General features: G+C 41.7%; 1 protein-coding gene across 1 annotated transcript in view; it reads left to right on the top strand.

Annotated features, from left to right (window-relative positions):
- The window catches only part of LOC122815409 (src substrate cortactin-like), a 706,001-nt gene that overhangs the window by 346,415 nt on the left and 335,741 nt on the right, over positions 1-23,845 (top strand). Inside the window, exons 5-6 of the mRNA XM_044087879.1 lie at positions 2,638-2,748; positions 2,855-2,909. Coding sequence (XP_043943814.1) covers positions 2,638-2,748; positions 2,855-2,909 — 166 coding nt within the window. The remainder of the gene's footprint in view (positions 1-2,637; positions 2,749-2,854; positions 2,910-23,845) is intronic.

Raw genomic sequence — 23,845 nt, 5'->3', positions numbered from 1 at the left:
GAACAACTGGATGGGGAACAGGAAATTCATCCCTAGTTTGGCACCTATGCCTCTAGTGGACACAAACAATTTGTAAATGGTTCATCTCCCAGACCCTAGCTTATAAATGTTTCATCTCCCAAATCCCTGCTTACACTTATCAAGGGTATCAGAACTTGTCAGAGATTTGGGATACATGGCTAGGTTTAAAAAGGCCCTTGTGGTCGTTAGCCTAGTAAACACCTATGAATCTAAGATGGGGGTTTCTGAGTTGTCTTTGAACCATTCTGCTCATCTTTTTTTTTAAAAATCAGATGAAAAAGTACGCTTCACATTCAAGATGTTCACTGCAAGCTTAGGTGTTTCCTGAAATGTTTACATGATTTTTTTTTTATTTTACTTATTTGTTGACTGGGTAAGCCCAATGAACAAAGTGTGCCTTTTTAGGATGACCTGAGAGTACTATCTGGTTCAGTGATTTGCTCACTTGCTCAGAGTCCCACAGTAGACAAATGAAGGTGGAGAGACTCAAAGCGTGTACCAAGGGACAAGAAGCAGCTCATTACCAGCTCAGAACTTTAGTCTTCTGGGCTATTGTTTTTGTGTGCTGCATTCCAGGAAGGGAAAGACTCACAGACGCCAAGCATACAATTTCCAGGTGGGTTGATAACTACATTTCTTTTGCCTTGAGGTGGCTCACAGCCCACTGGTGAATGCTGTGGTTAAGGCTCACTCCACAAGAGAAGTGGTCACCTCCAGTGCATGCTTCAGAGCTTCTCCACACTGGACATTTAAGCCATCGCCACTTGGTCTTTTGTGTACAACTTCACCAACATTATTGCGTTGACCTGGGGTCTTTTTTTACTAGAGCCAACTTTGGTAACTCTTGTAATACAGAGGTGGAACCAAAGGTGTGACAAAGTCTGTTGCCAGTTTGTAAGGTGGACATGCAAATGAAGGTTCATTACCCAGTAGGTGGGGGCAGCTTTCTTGTGGAACCATTGTATATCCACTTGATAAATTTACTAGGACATCTGTGAGCACATGGGGCTCATATAAATGCCTATATTAGAAGGTTTGAAGCTACAGCCAGAAGCCTTCATCTTTTGTCTGCATAGTCTCTGACCTTCCGTTGTTCCACCTAGCAAATCCCCACCTCATCTGAAGAGATTGTACAAAACACAGAGAGCAGAGCCTGAGAAGGAGCACCGACCAGCAGCAGGTGGTCCAGCTGGTTGAGGGGCTTGATAGTAACGTAGCTTAATTTCTTCATTATTCTTTGATTTGCAGGAAGTTGCTTGCTAGTTGCTAGCGGGAAACTGGTGTGTGTTTAGAATGGGTGCTGTAATGTATCCAGCTCATGACGTTATGGAATGTGGCATCACAGGAGAGGGTTTGCCACAGAGCATAGGAACTTTAAGAAATGTTGCTTAATTTGGATTGGTGGAAAGGCTAAACCAACTAATCAAGGACCCATTAAATAGGATCCTCTTCATAAGACATCTTATATGGAAAGAATATAGAGGAATCCGGTCTCCATTCATAACCAGTTTATAAAGTGTTCAAGATGTGGGTGTCAAGAAATTCACCTCAAGAGGGAGAAACAAAGTGAAGCTCAAGAGTTGAATTTCAACATTTGTGTTGACAACATATAATGAAACTTATGATCAAAGAGACACAATCATAATTCTTTGTAGTGCAGGGAGCTTTAACTGCTCCATATATACTAGTTACAGCAAAAAGAAAAGGTTTAATAGAGTGAAATATTTTACACACAATGCTTCTACACAGTGGGCAGAAGTGAAGTGTACCTCTGGGGTTGTATGGGGCTTTACATGCTGTTAGGCACTTTGCTCTGTCATGCTTTCTGTCTGTGTCTGGCAGACAAGTGTATATCAGCTTTTAAAGCTGTTATCATCTTACCACTGTTCTGTTGTTGCTGGCACTGATCATGTTTACACTGTAGTGTAAAAGTAGAGCTTAACTGCTAAGAGGTGCTTAACAAAAGCTTTTTAAGCACTTTCTGATGCCAGAAAGATTCATAACAAGCCTGTCATTTTACCATGCTTGATGCAGAATTGTGACACTCTGTGCAGTACACAGCTGCTATTTTTGTTGCTTGACGTCTGATGGAAGGAAGCAGAGGAGGAAAAACAGACTTTGGTGGGGAGAAAGTGACTCCAAAAATAATTACTTCCCTGCACAGGTGTAAATATTTTTTGTTTATTTATAGTATTAGTAGTTGGTTAGACAGTCACACTCCCCTTTGCAGCAGTGTCTAGTCTATTTTCCATTTGTGAGTTGGAAAAGCAGAACAAATGTATTTGAAGTCATAGCAGGTAATGTAGAGAAAACAACCATGTATCTAATAGACTAACCTGATTAAAGCAAAAAAACAAGTAAATAAAGATGTATTGCTTTTTAAACTGATATAAAATGTTCACTGGTAGCATTGGTACATTTGAAAAATCATTACTCTTTAATCAGAATTTTTCTTGACTCTTCTGTGTTTACCAGAGCTGATAGTTATTTTTTTGTCCTCCTGTATCAGATGTTTTGTTTTGCAGTCTACAAATTATAATTAGCTTGGAATTTTTTAATAAATGAAGACATGATAGTGTGGTGTTTTTTTTTTCTAATTACATTATTTTTTCTTAGAGTGCCTTGGGACATGAATACGTGGCAGACGTGGGGAAACATTCATCACAGCTAGATGCTGCCAAGGGTTTTGGAGGAAAGTATGGTGTTCAGAAGGATCGCACAGATAAGGTAACATGAACATATCTGGCAGAAAAAAAATCAGCTAAAATTATTATAGTAAAGAACTGACTTCTTTATTTCACTACCTGCATGAATCTTATTTGTCTGTTTCTAGTCAGCTCTTGGTTTTGAGTACAAAGGAGAGACAGAGAAACATGCATCCCAGAAAGGTAAGTGCTTTTATATGGATGCTTAAATATACCTCATTGCTTTTGGTTAATGGTGAAGTTTTATATTGTTCATTGACAAAAATGTCATACAGTGCTTGTTTCTGCACACTGATTTCACAGAATTGTATATTTTTACTGATTGTACCACCTGTCTTTACATGGTCACTCCATTCATCAGTTAACTGACTCCTGTCTCTATACTCTCGTTTCATCAATACAGCCCAGATGTTTTTCATATTGATCACTGTTGCAGTAGCTTTAGTTATATGAGTTATATCATGCCAAGGATATAACAGATGGCCAGCTTCCAAAGTTTCAGGGCACCTTCCATGAGCCTGAATTATCAAGCAGCTCAGTCTGAGCAACTGAGAAACACATTTGGGCACAGAGCCCTTCAGAACTTTACTGCCACCGAAGAGTATACTCCTCTGAGGCATTTGATGATGGATGGTTGGCTTGTGCTTTCCTTAGCTGGGCAGATAAGTTTCCTTTGGAAAAAAAAACTTCCATTTTCTTATTTTTACTGATGAGTTATTACATTCCTCTTCAGGAAAGTTATTAAAAGCTAGGAGTTTTGTGTTTTAATAGGTTGTCTCAATAATGTAGTTTATTTTTAAACATAGTGCTCATTGTTTCTTTCAGTTTGAAAGTAGTGTTATATAACTGATAAACTATTTACTGTGGAGAAATTGTGTTTATTTTAAGGTTGTGGAGCTGCAATAATGTTTGAAAGTGCTTTTTACTGTGTCTTTTTCTGTCAATATATAAAGTAACATTTGTGGACTGCTAGTTTTACTGGAATTGTTGCTTGTTTTCCCCGTGATAGAGGCACCATTTCTGGCTTGACCATGCTACAGATTCTCACTTCTATGGTCAATCCATGGCCACAAAAAGAAAAAAAATAATCAAACAGCCTTTGCCACCACAGGAGGCTAGCAGTTTGCCTCAGCCATAGCTGTGTGACTCTGCTGTGACCATATGTTGTACCTCAGACCACTCATGTTTTACCCTGGATCACTCTGGTGTAGCAGCTACAGCCACTATGGACAAGGGGTTAGCAATGTCCTCTGTGGCTGTTGCATCCTCTCAGTGGGCACGGGAGAACCACTCTTGTCAGTCCTGAGAGAGAAAATAGGGAAGGTTTCCCTGTTGTGTCAGAATGCTGTGCCCATCCCTGGGGAAGCAGCTGCTGCCATTAGTAACACGATTGGCCCCAATTTACCTGTCAAAAGGAAACAGAAGACCAAGCATGTGTCTACTCCATCTCACATGTCTTTGGATAGAAGTCGTTTACTGGGACTGGCTCAGAGTTTGATTCAGGCTATCGCTCTTTCTTGTAGAGTAGTTTCTGATAAAAGAAAGAGGGATGCCTCCTTTCCTGAAGAGATTCAAGATTTTGAATCTGAACAGTAAGATGCAGGGATAGATTCAGGCTTCATCATCAGATTTTTGATTCAGACTGAGAGGAGACCTCTCCTTCTGATTCTATCTGTAGAATTCTATCTGTAGAATTTCTCTTTCTCTGAGACTACTGTTAGCATGTCCCAGTGTTTTCAGTGATAGAACAGTGAGGTTTCTCAGTCCCTCAAAAAATACTCCAAATTTTTACAGAAGTATTCTCCAGGACCTACACCCATTCCTTCTGTCCTGTCTGCTTTAGAAAGTGTGTGTCTTACTACTTGTAATTTTCCTTATAGTCAGCCAGCTGTCTCTCAAAATGCAGATAGGATGTATAAAGTTCTTCTGTCTTTTACATTTTTATACACCATTCTCAAGCTTTACCAAACAAGGATCGGAAAATTATTGATAGGTATGGGAAAAAGTGTATACTTCTGCAACTTTGAATTTCAGAATTTTAAAATGTCAGGCTCATATGTTAATGTTTATTCTGCCATATTGTGAAAGTATGAAGAATGTTTTATCTACAGTTTCTTCTTCTAAAGAAAAATCTGCTTTAAATAACTTAGTTTCTTCTATTGCACAGATCACTACTCATTGTTTGCATGACTCTGTTGATACTTCTTCCAGGGCTATGGCCACTGGTACTGGAGGTTTGCTTGGCTACATTCTCAGAACTTTCCAGATGATGTTAAAAATGAGATTTTAAATTCTTCCTTGGATAGAGGTTTAGTGTTTGTCCCCTCTGTTGCAGAGGAGGTTAAAAAGTGTGATGCAAGAGGCAAGCTGATCCAGGGAATCTGTATGATTTTTCAGCTTTCCCTTTCCAAATTGTCCGAGGGATTTTCTTTCTCCTCATCCATTTCTGGCAAAAAAAAAAAAAAAAAAACAGAATAAACTGTCTCAACAAAATTCAGATAAACAGACATTTAAGAGGAAGTGGCAATGAGTTTCCAAAAAGAAGTCTCAAACCTCTCAAAAACCAAGGACACTCCAACAAGTCTGAATGACTATTCTAGAGACCTTGTGACCTCCTCCCTCTCTGGCCCTCTTTCATTTACAGGAAGTATGAAGCTCCATTTTCTCTTTGGCAACAGATTGTTTCAGACCAATGAGTTTGGAAAATCATTCATCAGGATTACAGATTGTAGTGGGAGAAAATTCCTCCTTTCCAATGAATCATTCATCATCTTGCAGAACAGACTGTTTTGTTTCCACCTGTTCAGTATCTTATGCTGTCTCAAGAAATTGTAGAACCAGTTCTTCTTTTCCAGTTAGAGAAGTTGTATTCAAGTATGTTTTCTAATCCAAAAGAAAGAAAGAAAATGCTTGGAGACCAGGTCTGGATCTTTCTTTCCCAAACCTATTTGTGATGGCGCCCAAATTCAAAATGGTGTCACTTCACAACTTGTTGCCTCTTTTTCCTCTTTTGAGTTTCCAGGTATCTCTAGACATAAAAGATGCTTATCACATTCCTATTCATCCAGACTTCAGGAGTTTCTTAATGTTTTTTGTGTCTGGATCACATTATCTGTTCCTGCCTTAACCTTTAGACTATCCACTGCACCAAGAGTGTACACAAAGTGTCTAGCTCCAGTTGTAGCTCATTACAGGCTACAGGGTATTCACATTTTTCTGTATGTTGATGACTTGCTTATCTTTTCAGAGTCTTTTTCAAAATGTCAGGAATCTCTGTTTTGGGTGAGAGATCTATTGCACAAGTTGGGATATCAAGATAATATTCAAAAGTCTTTCTTTACTCCCTCACACAGGGTTGTGTTCCTGGAATGTCATCTAGACACCTACATTCAAAGACCTTATCTTCCACAGGAAAAATAGATTTTTATTTAACTCTGCTTCTAAGGTTTTCTACTCAGACTTCAGATACTGCAAGGGAATACTTAAGGATTTCGGGTCTCATGACATCTGTGATTCTCACAATACCCCTGTCAAGACTCCAGATGAGAAAGATACAGTGGTATCTGAAATCTCTTTGGTCCCAGCATCAACACTCTTTATCGTTTCAGGTCACAGTTCTGGGGTTTGTCAGAAGACAAATCACTTGATAGAGACAATAAATATCTTTAAGTCCAGGTCTCCCCTTCTCCCTCCCTGCTCCAAAGCAGTCAGTCACCACAGATGCTTCAGACTTTGCTTGGGAAGCAGATAAAGGAAAGACAAAATTGCAGGGGATGTGAGACACCAAGAACAGATGCAAGCACATAAATATAAGGAGATGCTTGCCCTGATCAAGGCACTGAATTCTCTGAACAATATTTGGCCCTTGGGATGTCTTCAAGTGGTTACAGACATTAGTGGAACATCAATCATCAACAAGCAAATGGGATCCAGGTCATACCCCCTTTGCAGACTAGCCATATTAGCTTGGGATATATCTTCACAACACAGTCTCATAGGTTCATAGGTTCATAGGTTCATACTAGGCTATCTGCCCGAGGGCATTTACAAGCCTAGCCCATAGTTTTGTGGCTTACGCCACCCCTTTAGTATGGGGAACTATACCCATTATTTTGCTGTGCCTCTGTTGAGCAGTGACACTGAGGTAATCCCTGGGGTATATCTGCGATCTCCCATCCATTGGTCAAGATTTCTCTTGAACAAGGCCAGCGAGGTGCTCTGCCTCACATATACCGGGATTTTATTCCACAGCATAGGGAGTCTTTGGGTGATGAATCTATCCCTCCAGCACGCCCTATTAATAGCCGTGTCGAGGTTTAAGTCTCCGCCTTGTGGCTCTGACGGATCTAGATTTTTGAGGTGAAGCATATTCATCAAATCTGGGTTTGACATGGCCTTGTATGTTAGGCAAAGGTCACCTCTGAGCAAGCGGTGCGACTGAATAGAGCTGGAGTTCTTTCAGTCGGGCAGCATAGGACAGATGTTTGAGACCCTTTATCCTTTTGGTGAGGAACTTTGTGGCCTCTCCAGCTGCTGCAAGTGTCGGGTCAGATACATTCGAATGGGGCATTGTACTCAATCATTGGTCTGATGAGTGATGAGTATAGGGAGACTATGACCTCCCTTGATCTAGATGAGAATCCCTTCATGATAAGGTGGGCAATGTAGAAGGTCCTCCTAACTACTTTAGCTACATGGGTGTCGAATGACAGACTACTATCAACCTGGGTCCCCAGGTCCCTGATAACTTCTTCTGTACTCAGTGGATTGCCACCTATTTGGTAGCTAGGGGTAACCTTGTTTTTCCCGAAGGGTATGACTATGCATTTTTTGGCATTTAACTTTAGGCCATGGCTCTGGCACCAGCTATCCGTTTCTGTGAGACCCTTCTGAAGGATATCTGTGTCAGATGTGTTTTCTACTATGGCGCCCAGTTTGCAGTCATCTGCAAACTTTGTCAGCCATAACCCTCCTGTGTTTGCTTGTACTTGGAAAAGTAGATGCCAAACAAGAGTGGGCCCAGGACTGAGCCCTGTGGTACACCACTTGTGACAGGCTTTGTGTCTGACATGGCGCCAGCAACTCTGACCCTGTGGGTTCTGTCACTGAGCCAGTTTGCAACCCATCTTGTGATGTATGGGTTAACATTTAAGCTGATGAGTTTTTCAATGATACCCGAGTGGGGTATTGTATCAAGGCCTTCGCCAGATCGAGGTAGGCTGTATGGACTGCCTTTCCTCATCAATGGCTTTGGTGACTGTTTCAAAAAGTCAACCAAGTTTAGAAGGCATGATCTGCCTTTGACAAAGCCAAACTGGGATGGATCCAAAGTCTGCAAATTCCCTATGTCTTTATTTATGAGGTCCATTATGATCCTCTCCATGGCTTTGCAGATAAGGCTTGTCAAGCTAATGGGCCGGTAATTTCCAGGGTCGGTGGAGGCACCACCTTTGTGAAGTGGGACCACAGTTGCAGTGCGCCACTCCCTGGGTACGTATCCAGAGGTAAGACTATGATTAAACAGCTGTCCTAGCTGTGGGTTTAATTCCTCGTTGAGTTCGTGGAGCACACAGCCGGGGACACCATCAGGTCCCATGGATGCTGTGTTTTTTGCTTTGGAGAGAGCAGTTCTCACTTGGCGCTTGGAGATGTTTGGGGGGCTGCAGTCGCGTGGTATAGATAGCTCTCCGGTTGGGGGGGGAGGGGGGGGAGAAGTTTGCACTGAACCTGTCAGCCAGTATGTTGGCAATGTCTGTAGGATCAGTGATCTTCACATCATTTTGAACTAGTTCTGAGCATATCTGGGAGTTTCCTCCCAGGTTTCTAACATAGCTAAAGAAGGCCTTATGATTGTCTTTTGAGTCTTTAGCTATTTTTCTCTCAAAATTTGCTTTGGATGATTTTATGAGAGCTCTTAGTTTTTTACTTATAGTGATCAAGGGTGTCTTACCTTTTAAGGATTTTGCTCTATCTTGTAGTAGCTTCCTCCTTTTGTTGTAGAGTTTGTTTATGGCTGGGGTCCACCAGAGTGGACGCTTGCCTTTGGTACAAAGAGTCTTTGTTTTGCTTGGGATTGCCTTATCCATGCAGTCCTGCAGGTGCTGGTAGAAGGCATTTGTAAGTGATTCAGCGGCTTGAGTACTGTTTTCCGTCGGCTCGGGGCCTTAAAGGAGACCACACTAGTCTGTAGAAGTGAGAAGTCAGCTTCTAGAAGAACTTTAGTGTGGTCTATTTTATTTCAGGTGGGGGTGGGATGAGGACCTCCAGCGAGATTAGTTTGTGATCTGATCTCACCAGTGAGGGGTATACTTCCGGTGTTGAACATTGTGCTCCCATGTTCGTGATGATGAGATCAAGTATGTTTTCTCCTCTTGTGGGGATGGTGACTAGTTGTTCCATGGCATTTGAGTTTATGAATTCCAGGAACTTTTGGGCTAGGGTGTTTGGGCTTGAGTAGTGTTCCCAGTCTATATTAGGGTAATTGAAGTCACCTAGTATGATGGTGTTTGGTGATACATTTATCCCTCTAGTGTTTTCAGGAAGGCCATGTGAGGTTCCTGAGTTTGTGAGGGTGGCCTGTAACATGCTACAATTTGCAGAGCAGTCTTGCCTATGGTTAATTGCACCTGGATGGTCTCCGATGCATCGTGCGTTGCCACCAGTCTTGAGGTGTGGGTGTCTTTGATGAATATGGATACCCCCTCCTTTCTTGGTATTGTCCGGATTTTGGGGCGGAACGCATGATAAGAGGTAAAACCTGATAGTGCTGGGGTGCTCTCAGGAGCCTTGAACCAGGTTTCTGTCACTGCACAGACATCGATGTTCTCCATACTGAGAAGGGTCTCGAGTCGTGCATTTTGAGATTTAGACTTCTGGCATTGAGCAGCATTACCCTTAGTTTTTTCCTTTTTGTGTTCTAGGGTGGTAGGTTTAGAATTTGAGCCTTGCCTAAAAAGGCACTATGGGGTGGCAAGAGCCTTTGCCAATATCCGAATCCCAGGGTGACAGGTGCAAGCCGTCCCTTGAAGCAGCGTGGCTTGTCCAGCATGTCATCCCAGGCAGACAGACATTGGATCCCCTTTGAATGACACCAGAGTTTAAGCCAATTGTTAAAGCTGATCATCTTATCTCTGTATTGTGGCATCATTCTTGGTGAAGGTAGGATACTGTTCAAGGTCAGGGTCATACCTGCCTGGGCTACATAATCAGAGAGCTCCTCAATGTCTCTTTTCATGTAGTCCAAGGAGGTACGTCTCAGGTCGCTTTACACCAGCGTGGACAATGACTGAGTCATATTTGTACCTGCTGTTGAGAGACCTGAGTGCTTGCGTTATGTGGCGGATTCTAGCGCCCGACAGGCAGCTTACTGTGACCTTCTCCTTACTCAGTCTGGTGAGCGGGACGACAGTGTGTCTGACTATGGAGTCACCAATGACTAGTGTGTCTGGCATTGTGTTTGGCCTTAAGGGCTGTGACTGTTTGACACTCTGACTGTGAGGTCTATGTGTTGCAGGTGTTGTGTTCTGAGGTGGTGGTTGTTTGGGTGTCTGCTTTGGTGGCCTCTGCTGTTTTGGTAGATTTTTGATCAGAGCCTCTGAGTATGTCTTTGTGTGTTTGTGTATGATTTGAGGTTGTGATGGTACTATGTGAGACTGGGTCTATAGTGTGTGTGGTAACCTTCTCCTCCTGACTGGTCTTGCCAGTCCTATGTTGAGAGAGCTCAGCCTCCAGTTTGGCCGTATAGTTGCATCTCTCGCATGTATTTGTGTTTTGTGGGAGGAGGAGAGGGTTGTCTGTGTACATGAGGCAATTGTAACATTGCCTCAATATTCCCAGGTTCACCAGCTGAGCAGGAGAGGACACTAGCAACTGATCCCTCGACATGCTAGAAGGACTAGACAAAAACTTTAAAAGAGATTCCGGGGACGTGGTGACCGAGAAATGGGGGTTTGCCTTTTGGGGTGCTATCTATAAGAGTGCCGTATCAAGGTAATAAGTACTGTAGGAGCAAGTGCTAGGTTTAACAGATAGAGAAAAGTCTACTTGGAGTCAAGTAGAGATGATCTTTTAGGTATTAGAGAAAGTGCTAGTAACAGGGATGCTTAAAGGTAAGATTGAAAAGAATGCACTCTGCAGTGTGCACTAGAGAAGTTAGATATGAAAGTAGGTAACTTGAGTTTTACCTGTTTAAAAAGTTAAGGTTTAGTGGAGAGTTACTATTTTTAAAACAGCAAGACGGACTGAAAGGGGTGGTTACTTTTGTATTTTGGTACTATGAAATACTGTAGGATGGCCAATAAATTTAAATAATTGAAGGGGTGGGATTTCAAAAGTGATGGTTTTGTGATTACTCACATAAGCCAGTGAAAGTAGAGAGAAATGAGATATATGGTCAGATTAACATAAGAGGCGGGCAACTAGAAAGACAGTGGTATTTAACAAGACAACTTAAATGCAGGCATCCTTCATTCTGTCAGAGCAAGACTGTGTGGCAGTCAGACTGAGCAGGAACAGAATAGACCCTCACAAATGGAAACTAGATATGTGGGTCTTCCAGGATTTGATCCATCTGTGGGGAGTTCCTCAAGTAAAGCTCTTTGCTTCCTCAACTGGCAAAATTCTGTTTCAGGACTTCATGCAAGAAGGCCTAGAAGACAAATGTATTTTCTTTTCTTTGGAGAAGAAAGTTTCTGTATGCCTTTCCACCTTTTCTACTAATATCCAAGGTACATCTGAAGAGTCAGAAATAATCCATCAAGATCATTGTGGTGACCTTCTTCTGGCACAGGAAACTGTGTTTTTCCCTTCTTTTGGAAATGGCCGGGGGCAATTACCACAGGTTTCCTGACAAAATGGATCTACTCACACAAGAACAGGGGTGTTTGATACACTTTGACGTCAATTTCGGTTGACTGCCTGGATGATAGGGCCTTAATTCCTCTTAGGCATCTGTTTTCTGCGGATGTGCAGCAGGTACTAATGGAGGCAAGAAAGCCTGCTGCTAGAAAATCATATACTGGTAGATGGAAAAGATTTTCTAGTTGGGGCCAACAACAGAACCAGCACCAATTCTAGTCGTTCTCTGATTTTACAGTATTTGTATGAGTTACTATCCTATGGCCCTTATTCTTTTGTCAGGGTTCATTTATCATCCCTTTGTCTGCCTGTGTATCCTCTTCTTTCAAAGCAGTTGCATGTCAAAGTGTTCTTGAAAGGGGTTTGCATAAGCACCCTCCAAGTAAACTGGTGGCCCCTCCTTGAGATCTTAATCCTTGCTCCATTTGAACCATCTAATCTGGCAGACTTGATGTTGTTAACATGGAAAATGGTTTTATTGATTGCTCCGACTTCTGCAAGAAGGGTATCTGAGTTGCAAGCTGTTATAGTGAGTTTAACCCTACCTCATTTTCCCTAAGGACAGGATTTCTGTGAGAAGTAATCCTTCTTTTATGCCTGTAGTGGTATCCAAGTTTACTTTAAGTCAAGCTATTTATTTCCCTATTTTCTTTCCTGAACCTAAAATGAAGGAGAAAGGAAACTCCATACCTTGGATGTCCACAGACAACTTAGGTGCTACCCGGACAAAACTAAATCTTTCAGATAATAGGATTAGTTGTTCATTTTTTGTGAAGGTAAGAAGGGGCAATCCATGTCAAAATGGACTATTTGCAAATGGTTGTCTAAGGCAATTTTTTTTTTTTGTTATACACACCATAACAAATCTACTCAAGGCAGGGTCAAGGCACACTCTGAAAGGATCTTGGCTTCTTTAGTGGCTTTTTGGAAAGGGGTGGGTTCTAGAAGTTTTGTAGAAGCTGCTACTTGGTCCTGTGCACATATTTGTACAAAGCACATGCTTGATTCCTTATCTAGGTCTATATCATGCTTTTTTAGGAACATTCTCCAGGGGCACCCGGATCTTTCTCGTTCCACCTCCCAAACATAGTTAGTTATGGTAATCTACTGATATAGCAAAGGCTACTGCAGCAGTGATCAATATGACAAACATAATACAGTTGTGTAAGTTGAACTTACTGTAACAGTGGATGTTTGAATGATCACTGCTGCAGTAGCTGCTCCCTCCCTCCAACCCCCTTGTTTTTTTATGTGTTTTTTTATGTCAGGATGTGGACATTTATTTTGTGTTACTCCTAGCCTTGTCCTATTAGGGCTCACCCCCTCTGTCTGCTGGCAGGAAAGCTGTGAAGAGTTTTGTGACCAAACTGGACTTAGTGAATTCAGCTCAAGCTGCTTGACAGTTTGGGTGTATGTAAGGTGCCATGAAGCTTTGGAAGCTGGCTGGTTGTTATAGCCATGTCAGGATATAACCATATAGCTAAGGTTACTGCAGTAGTGATCATTCGAACATGTACTGTTATAGTAAGCTCAGTTTACACAACTGTACTATGCCTTTTCTACAGATCCCCTTTGGTCTCTCCTTTACTACTATCTACATGTTTTTCCCATATCCTTTGCAGTTTGTTTCTTCACTGCCTGCCTCTTCTTTTACCCAAAGTCCTTCACCTCCAGCTTTACCTATAGCTGCTCTTTTCCTGTATTTGTCTGTTGCATCATTCCAGCATGACTTATATAGTATTTATTTAGTTATTTAGTCAGCTGTTACATTTCTACATCCATTTCTTGTCATCATGGTCATTTGTCAGGTTTCAGTTTTTTGCTTTACTCATTGCATGGCTTTTTAATGCCTGTCCATGACTGCGCTTTATCCAAATCCTGACATTTAGCTTTTCAGCACATATTTCTTTAAGAATCCATAATATTTTAGCTTCTAACTTCTCTCTTTTTTATCTTATTTTATTTAACCATGACTGTTGTGTCTGATGCCCATACTTTATGATTTTCTACACATTCTTAGTTTTCCCTACATGTCCTTCAGTGTTCATTTCTCTCCAAACTTGTAAACAAATGGTTTTCATTTGATACTTCATTTTCTTCCTAAAGATTTCTATCCTTTCTTCAATAAACTATTTTTCTATAACCCATCTTTTTGTTAGTGTTACTTACATTATCTGCAGATTTCTCATATTCCCTCATTCAGCTGTGATTTCTAAGACTCAGTATTGTAAGTCTGAGTCTCATGAATCTCAGAATTAGGGAAAACAATACAAAAATACAACAGAACAGTGGTTCATAGGTTGGTACTAGGCTATTGGCCCTAGGGCCTATACAAGCCTAGCCATAACAATTCCCTGGCTATTTCTTCCCACACTGTTTACTTCATAGGACCCCTGTCTAGCAGGGCGACTGACGTGATCCCCGGGGTGAATTTCCTTTCTCCCATCCAATTATCAAGGTTCCTTTTGAAGAGGGCCAAAGAAGTGCTCTGCTTGACATGTATGAGCAGTCTCTTCCAGAGTCTGGGGAGTCTCTGGGTCAGGAACCTATCCCTCCAGCATGTTTTGTTTATTGTGATGACAAGGTTTAGATCCCTGGAGCATGTGGCTCTGAGTGATTGGGATTTCTTTAAGTGTAACATGTCCAACAGATCTGGGTTTGACGTGGCCTTGTATGTTAAGCAGCGATCGCCTCTGAGTAGACGATATGCGACAGAATATAGCTGGAGTTTTTTAAGACGGTCAGCATAGGGCATCTGCTTTAGGCCTGTGATTCTTTTAATGAGGTATTTCTGCGTCCTTTCCAGTTGTTGCAGATGTCTTGAGAGGTACATACCAAATGGGGCATTGTATTCTATAATGGGTATAATGAGAGATGAGTACAGTGGGACAATGACCTCCTTTTTTCTGGATGAAAAGCCCTTAGTAATGAGGTGTGCCACATAGAAGGATTTCCTGACTGTTGCGGTGATATGGTTATCGAAGGTGAGACCACTGTCCACCTGTGTCCCTAAGTCTCTTATCACACTTTTGGTGTTTAGTGTACTGCCCCCTATGTGGTAATTCACAGGTATGTGTTTTTTCCCAAAGGGGATAACTATACATTTCTTGGCATTGAGCTTTAGCCCATGGTTTTGGCACTAAGCATCTGTTTCTGTAAGGCCCTTTTGTAGAGTATCCACATCATTTGGGGATTCAGTAATGGCTCCCAGTTTGCAGTCATCTGTGAACTTTGTTAGCCAGAGTCCCTTAGTGTTGGCCTGTACTTCAGAGAAGTAGATGCCAAACAAGTGCGGTCCCAGGACTGAATCCTGAGGTACTCCACTTGTCACTTGTCTGGAGCTGGACTTTGGAGTCGCCTGCTTTTACAGTGTGGGTTCTGTCAATAAGCCAGTTGGCAACCCATCGAGTGATGTAGGGATTAATGCCCAGCTTAGTAAGTCTATCTCTGATCCCAGTGTGGGGGATGGTGTCAAAGGCCTTGTTGAGGTCCAGATAGACTGTGTGGACTGTCTTACCCTCTCCCACGGCTCTGGAGACTGATTCAAAGAAATCAATCAGGTTTAGGAGACAAGATTGTCCCTTCACGAACCCAAACTGGGTGGAGTCCAGTGTTTGAAGGCTGCCATTGCGTTTGTTTATAAGTTCCATGATAATACGCTCCATGGCCTTGCAGATCAGACTCGTCAGACTGATGGGGCGGTAGTTCCCGGGATCTAAGGTGGATCCCCCCTTGCCCCCTTGTAGAGTGGGATAACTGTAGCTGTGCACCACTCAGTGGGCACGAAGCCTGAGGTGAGGCTATGATTAAACATGACACTTAGGTGAGGTGTCAGTTCATTTTGTAGTTCATGTAGTACACAGCCCGGGATGTCATCTGGTCTCATGGATGCTGTATTCTTAGCTTTGGAGAGTGTGTTTTTTACCTGTGTGGCCATTATTACCAGAATTTGGCAATCGTCTGGTATTGAGATGGGCCATTTAAGGGGTGAGAGGGGGGTGAAGTTGGCACTGAATTGATCTGCCAGGATATTGTCAATATCCTTGGGATCAGTATATTTAATGCCATTCTGTTGTAGCTCAGAGCAGATCTGAGCATTGCCATTTAGATTCTTGACATAATTATAGAATGCCTTGTGGTTGTCTTTGGAATCTTTGGCAATTTTATTTTTGAAACTAGCTTTGGAGGATTTTATGAGGGATCTCAGCTTCTTACTGAGGCTGGTAAGGAAGTTTTTGCATCCTGGGATTTTCCTCTTTTCTGCAACAGTTTCTTCCTTTTGTTGTAAAGTTTGTTTATGGCAGGGGGACCACCAGATTGGCTTCCTTTTTTTGGAGGAGAGCATCTTGGTTCTATTTGGGATGGCATGATTCATGCATGAGTGGATGTGCTCATACAGTGCCTTAGTGTAGGATTCAGCAGTCGAACTTTCAGTTCCCGTCTGTATGGATGTCATGAAGATTGTCACTTCTGACTTGAGTAGCATGAAGTTGGCGTTGGAGAAGTTTTTTTATGGAGGTTTCCTTACTGAGGGGTGGGAGTGGGATGTGGATGTTAAAGGGTGATCAGCTTATGGTAAGACCTGACCAATGAAGGGGGTTGACCATAGATGTGGAGCATTGATTTCCCATGTTGGTAATGACCAGGTCTAGGATATTGGAGCCCCTGGTGGGACTATGGATTAGTTGATCCAGGGCTTTGGAATGTATGAATTCCAAGAACTGTTGGGCAAAGGTGTTGGTACACGAGTAGTTTTCCCAATTAATGGCAGGGTAGTTGAAATCACCCAGTATTAGGGTGTGTGGTTGTATCTTAATATTTTCCAGTATGTTAGAAAGGTGTAGTGAGAATATTGGGGCATGGTGGGGGGATCTGTAGCAAGCTACAATTTGGATTGCAGTCTTACCTAGTGTTAGTTGCACCTGGAGAATTTCAGAGACATTGTGTTGGGCAACTAGCCTGATGGTGTGAATATCCTTGGTGAATATGGACACTCCTCCACCTTTAGTGTTTTGGTCGTGGTTTGGTGGCCGAAAAGTGTGATAACAGATGTAACCTGGTATTGCGGGGGTGTTCTCTGGAGCCTTGAAACAGGTCTCAGTTACTGCACAGATATCAATGTTCTCGATTTTTAGGAGTGCCTCGAGAGAGTGAATTTTGAGGTTTAGACTTCTAGCATTGAGTAGCATTACCTTCAGACTTTGCATGCTTGTACCTGTTACGGTGGTGGTTTTATCCTTTGCCTAAAAAGCACTGTAGGGGTGGGAAGAGCCTTAGCCAGTAACCTGAATCCCAGGGGCGACAGGTGCAGACCATCTCTGACAAAGCATCATGGTCTTTTGATCATGTTGTCCCAGACAGACAGATACTGGATTCCCTTTGAATGACACCAGAAGCTTAGCCAAGTGTTGAAGTCAAGTCATTTTGTCCTTATATTGTGGTATCATTCTGGGCGAAGGCAGGATGCTACTCAGGGCTAGGGTCATACCTCCTTTAATTAATTAATATATTTATTGCAGAGCAACCTCCTACACCCCTTAATGTGTGGGGTGACAGCCTCCCTCACTCCTGCTACTTACAGTGAATATAAAAAGTGTACACACCCCTGTTAAAATGCCAGGTTTTTGTGATATAAAAAAAATGAGACCACAATAAATCATTTCAAAACTTTTCCCACCTTTAATGTGATGTATAACCTGTACAATTCAATTGAAAAACAAACAAATCTGTTAGGGGAAAAATATAAAAACTAAAAAATGTACAATAAGCTGGTTGCATAAGTGTGCACATGCTTAAACTAATACTAATACTAATATCCACTGTATATCGACTATTCCCATGATCACTGCACATTCAGTTTCACTATTCCAAGACTCACAGTAACAAATCTCAAGCGTACAAATAGTTCATGTTTTCTAAACTCCTTATTGTATGGTTGTCATGGCACCTCAACAGTACTGTATCAAAGGCCTTTGTACCTCGCAGGCCCTGGAGACTGATGTTACAACCAGTGCACAGTATATATTGACTGATCAGTAACTGGAAGAATGTAAGCTCTCTGCTATTTTATGCAGGCTGTGCTGACTAAGTAATGCTGACAGAAGGGTGTAGACTGTTTAGAAAAGGAAAAAGTGAGTGCTGTTAACTTCTTACTGAGAGATGAATGATGCATAATATGTGTGTATTCTTTGTACTGCTCCTTTGGCCTGCCCTCATCTATGCATTGCAACCTCCACCGGTACACAAAAGTCCACTTGGAATCACATTACAGTTATCCTCTGCCCATGTCTTATCTTGCTGAAAGAATGACATTAGCTGGTCTAGTCTGCCATTTTACTTATATTAAAGGAAAAACTCCTGCTTGCAAACCACAACTGTGACTTACCAATAATAAATAATAATAATAATAATAATAATATTATTTGTGTGCTTTTCCCACTAGAAACTACATTTAGTGGTGATACTAAGGATACTCAGTTTTTGCAGATCTGTGTTCCTCCACTGAGGCGCACTGTGAAGGCAGTATTTCATTATCTGTACTTGTTTACAAGAAAACCAGCTTTGTACAGACACCATAATTCTTTCAATAGAATAAAAGCAGCTATTAAAAAAGAAAAGTAGCAACTTCCCAGAGTTCTGTTTCTACTGCCATACAAAACCCCATTTCATGCTGCTGAAGATATCTAGTCATCCAAACTGAAAAAGTGCACACTTTGTATTTTTACTGACATTCTGAAATAAAATAAACAATCCTTCATCATCTTCACACCAGCACGTGACCAGCGAGCTGCAGAGCCACTTCATTTACATGTTTTCTGGCAGAGCAGCAAGTTTCCCTTCTTCCCCAAACTAAACACGTCGCCACTATCCTATAACTGGTGAAGAACTGAGTGAGAAATCTATTTTCACAGAGGTTCCTCGGATTACTGTTTGACAGCAGTAATATCAGCAGATGAGTAATTCTTCCTGAAAAATGCTTTTACCCACTGATGGCAAACTGTTCTTGTGAAAATTGCACAGTGACTCTACTGTAATTTGTAAGGTATGGCCCAAATCTGAGTATTCTGAAAACTGACCCAGTGCTTTTAAAAGTGATAGTGATGACGTTTAGTTTAATGACTATTTCCTTAACAGTTTTTTTCCTGTTTCAAAATGTTGGCTACACATTTTCAGCATGCCATCACGTGGGACCTTTATTTTGAGATATGCTGCTGTCATTGAGCAAAATCTGTCCAGAATCACAATTTTGCAAATTTACTGCAAAATCACCTTTATGTTTCCAGGATGAAACTGTACAATGTAGTGCATTAGCATGTAAGATAGGACACAGTGTTGAAAGACTTGCAAACTGGATTCCAAACAATTGGTATTTAATAACAAAGTTAAGCATCTCCACTTAATATGGCAGTCATTCTGTTGTAATTGGCAATTTTTAGTATTTGCAGGCCATTTATAAGCCTCCTTTATGTAACTATTAGTATTTGTTATCTGGATAAGTGGACTGGTTCAAGTATCCCTTTCAACTTGACCCAAGTCAATAGGTAGAAACTGTTTACAACAAAAAATTGCACAAAATGGATAATTTACAATATTAACATGAAAAACATTCCCTTACATTAAACTGACTAAGCCAAAATGACAAATACAGTTTACAACAGCAAATGAGCAAGATGTGAACAATTTGCAGTATAAACATACGGACTGGATACTTAGCAGTATAAGTGCACGTAACATTCACGTATTGTACATGTACTGGAAGATTGTCATGTATGATTCACATCCAGATCCAAGGCTGTCATTGTACCCCTATACTCCTCCCTCATCAGACCCATGATTGAGTACAATGCCCCATTGGTATGTACCTCACCCGGCATTTGCAACAGCTGGAGAGACCACAAAAGTACCTCACCAAGAGGATCAAGAGTCTCCAACATATGTCTTATTCTGCCAGACTAAAGAAACTCCAGCTCTATTCAGTAGCATATAGCCTGCTCAGAGGTGATCTCTGACTGACGTACAAGGCCATGTCCAATCAGGAACTGATGGACATGCTCCACCTCAAAAAATCCAAATCCATCAGAACCACGAGAGCTAAAGACTTAAACCTCGGCACAAGTATGAATAGGACATGCTGGAGGGATAGATTCATAACCCAGAGGCTTCCCATGCTCTGGAACAAAATCCCAGTTCATGTTAGGCAGAGCCCCTCACTGACTCTCTTCAAGAGAAATCTTGATGAGTGGATGGGAGATCGTAAGTTTACCCCAGGGGTCACATCTGTGTCACTACTAGACAGGGGCACAGTAAACTAATTATTTTATATAAGGGGTCCTTCACTGTGTCACTACTAATCAGAGGCACAGTATTCTAAATCTATTCTGTGCATTTTTTGTACCATTTCATGGGGTGGCGAAAGCCACATCACTATGGCTAGGCTTACAAATGACCCAGGGCAGATAGCCTAGTACTAAACTATGAAACTATGTACAGGAAACAATGATAGAGCAATCATTTGTCATTCAGTAAAACAGGGCAGAGTGTGTTCCACACAGTGGACCTATCCTGTAAATATTTTATCTCTATGTAAGCCTTTCAGTTTGAAGTAGAACCAAAATGATGTAACAAAAGGGAAAGCACTTTAGAAAAGAAGTTACTAAAATGTCATACACTACTGTTTAGGAATTAGTAAAAGTGATTATGAATCAGAAATACCAACAGAAAAATAACTTGCACAAGAATAACCAACTGAAAATAGGAGACTGCAGAAAAGGTGTGCTCTTAAAACAAAGAAGGACACTAAATGGAAAGAACTCATGAAGATTGGTTTCTTATAGAGTGATGTAGTTCATAGCAACTATGTAAAAAGTTTGCTTGTGATACTATAAATGTAGCATTAAATGTGAAAAAATGGAGATAATGGTAAAACCTTTCATTACTCAAAGTACAATAAATGTTACCAATATCCTGGCAGATCGATTCAGTGCCAACTTCACCCCCCCATCTCACCCCTTAAATGGCCCATCTCAGTACCGGAAGATTGCCAAATTCTGGTAATAACGGCCACACAGGTAAAAAATGCACTCTCCAAAGCTAAGAATACAGCATCCATGGGACCAGATGACATCCCGGGTTGTGTACTACATGAACTACAAAATGAACTGGCACCTCACCTAAGTGGCATGTTTAATCATACCCTCACCTCAGGCTTCGTGCCCACTGAGTGGCGCACAGCTACAGTTATCTCACTCCACTAGGGGGGATCCACCTTGAATCCCGGGAACTACCGCCCCATCAGTCTGACGAGCCTAATCTGCAAGGCCATGGAACGTATTAACATGGAACTTATAAACAAAGACATTGGCAACCTTAAAACACCGGACCCCACCCAGTTTGGGTTTGTGAAGGGCCAGTCTTGTCTCCTGAACCTGATTGACTTCTTCGAATCAGTCTCCAGAGCCGTGGATGAGGGTAAGGCAGTCCACACAGCCTATCTGGAGCTCACCAAGGCCTTTGACACCATCCCCCACTCTGGAATCATAGATAAACTTACTAAGCTGGGCATTAATCCCTACGTCACTCGATGGGTTGCCAACTGGCATACTGACAGAACCCACACTGTAAAAGTAGCTGACTCCAAATCCAGCTCCAGACAAGAGACAAGTGGAGTACTTCAGGGTTCAGCCCTGGGACCTCTCTTGTGTGGCATCTACTTCTCTGAAGTACAGGCCAAAACTAAGGGACTCTGGCTAACAAAGTTCACAGATGACTGCAAACTTGGAGCCATTATTGAATCCCAAAATGATGCCAATACTCTACAAAAGGGCCTTACAGAAACAGATGCTTGGTGCCAGAGACATGGGCTAAAGCTCAATGCCAAGAAATGTATAGTTATCCCCTTTGGGAAAAAACATGTACCCATGAATTACCACATAGGTGGCAGTACATTAAACACCGAAAGTGTGATAAGAGACTTAGGGACACAGGTGGACAGTAGTCTCACCTTCAATAACCACATCACCACAACAGTCAGGAAATCCTTCTGTGTGGCACACCTCATGACTGAGGGCTTTTCATCCAGAAAAAAGGAGGTCATTGGCCCACTGTACTCATCCCTCATTTGACCCATTATAGAATACTACGTCCCATTTAGTATGTACCTCTCAAGACACCTGCAACAACTGGAAAGGCCGCAGAAATACCTCACTAAAAGAATCACAGGCCAAAAGCAGATGTCCTATGCTGACCGCCTTAAAAAACTCCAGCTAAATTCTGTCGCATATCGTCTACACCGAGGCAATCTCTGCTTGTCAAACCCAGAGCTGTTGGACATGCTACATTTAAATAAATCCCAATCCCTGAGAGCCACACGCTCCAGGGATCTAAACCTTGTCATCACAATAAACAAAACATACTGGAGGGATAGGTTCCTGACCCAGAGACTCCCCAGACTCTGGAATAGACTGCCCATACATGGCAAGCAGAGCACCTCTTTGGCCCTCTTCAAAAGGAACCTTGATGACTGGATGGGAGAAAGGAAATTCACCCCAGGGATCACGTCAGTCGCCCTGCTAGATGGGGGTCCAGGGAAGTAAATAGTGTGGGAAGAAATAGCCAGGAAATTGTTATGGCTAGGCTTGTATAGGCCCTAGGGCTGATAGCCTAGTACCAACCTACGAACCTATGTGCATTTGTAAATTTCAGTAAAGTTGCTTCTCAGCAGTTACCCGAAGGTGGTATATTCTCTAGTAATCCTAATTTCGAGTGCCTAGAATATTTCGAGAGACGGGGAAGTTTTGAGCATTGTTTTGTCTCAGTAACAGGTTGAAGTAGAATATCATTAACAGAAGGGTTCCTTTTCTAGTAATTCACAGCGAGTAAGAAAGATATCTTTGTCTTTTTTGTTTATCTTGAGTCCATTTACAAGTGACAGAGATCTTCATGTCTTTTTGTGTGTACTTTGAGTCTGTTTACAAGTGGTAGGCAGTAGTTACAGTTTATCAATTTGAATATCAGAGAGTTTAGATGTAGGTTTCCCCTAGCAGTAATGGGAAGCCAGTGTTGGCATTCACCTCTCAATGTTGTTTTTCTAAACAGAAAATGTGTTTGCAGTTCCATAGTGAATAGTGATTTCTTTCAAAGCATATCACTATGATTTTCCATTTTTGTGCTGAAATATAATTTCATATGTTTGGTTCAATATTAACTTTCCAGATAGAGTTGCATAGTGGCAGCAGCCTACCTAGTTCTACAGACAGGTGTTTGAGATCATTTTCATGTCATTTTCTGATTAAGTGCTTAATCCATTTCAGGGTAATAAGGGAGAGGAGCGAATGCTTATCCCCCATTCAAACGGTACAAAGCAGACAACTAATCCAGGACTGATGGATGGTGGTGGTAGTCCTTCACAGGGCACATGCATGTGCACACACGTGCGCACACACACACACACACACACACACACACACACACACACACACACACACACACACACACACTCGCTCACCCTTATACATGACATACACACCACATGCAGTTTTAAGGCTCTCAGCCTTATCTATGGCATGTCTTTTATATTTGTGAGGGGATCAAGTGCACATGGTGAAATGTCTGTTAGTACTGGTAGGGCAGGCAGACTACACAGAGAAGGCATTTCAGTCAAGAACCAAACTGGAGAACCAAAGATGTGAGGCAGCAGTGCTGACTGCTATGCAACTTTGCTGCCAAACTAGATGTGATTATTTTGTTTACACACATATCAGCCTTGACAACAATGAGATTGTAGACTGCATTTATTATACTATATTACTGGCTCATAGTTTTGCCAGTTTTCCATATTTTGATGTCAGATGTTCAGTGTAATTTGAGGAGATCTATACCATGAGCATTGCCTTTGTCACTATATGTTTATTCTAAAAGTTGAGTTTTTACAATGATCATAAACTCACCCATCATTACTTACTGAACATAAAAAACAAATAACTGCAGGCAAAAAAAAAAAAAAAAAAAAAACTGTTGCCCCAGTGAGCATACATGAGCTGTCTCCTTATCCCCTTCATTTTCCCATATCCTGTCTTATCTACCATCTCTCCTAGGCAACCATGAACCCCATCCATGGGCCACTACTTCATTGGTCCTTTAAGCCACATTGTAGAGCTTTATTATTGTGGCTGTTAAATATGACCTTCCTATATGGATGCATAATTTTAATGCTGCGAAACCAGCTGGTATGATTTACAAGCCTTGTGGTACACAGAAGTTCAAGA

The sequence above is a fragment of the Protopterus annectens genome, chromosome 11.part0 (genome assembly GCF_019279795.1).
Source record: "Protopterus annectens isolate FY-2018-M chromosome 11.part0, PAN1.0, whole genome shotgun sequence".
Taxonomy (NCBI): Eukaryota; Metazoa; Chordata; order Ceratodontiformes; family Protopteridae; genus Protopterus; species Protopterus annectens.
This window is presented reverse-complemented; position numbering and strand designations above follow the sequence as displayed.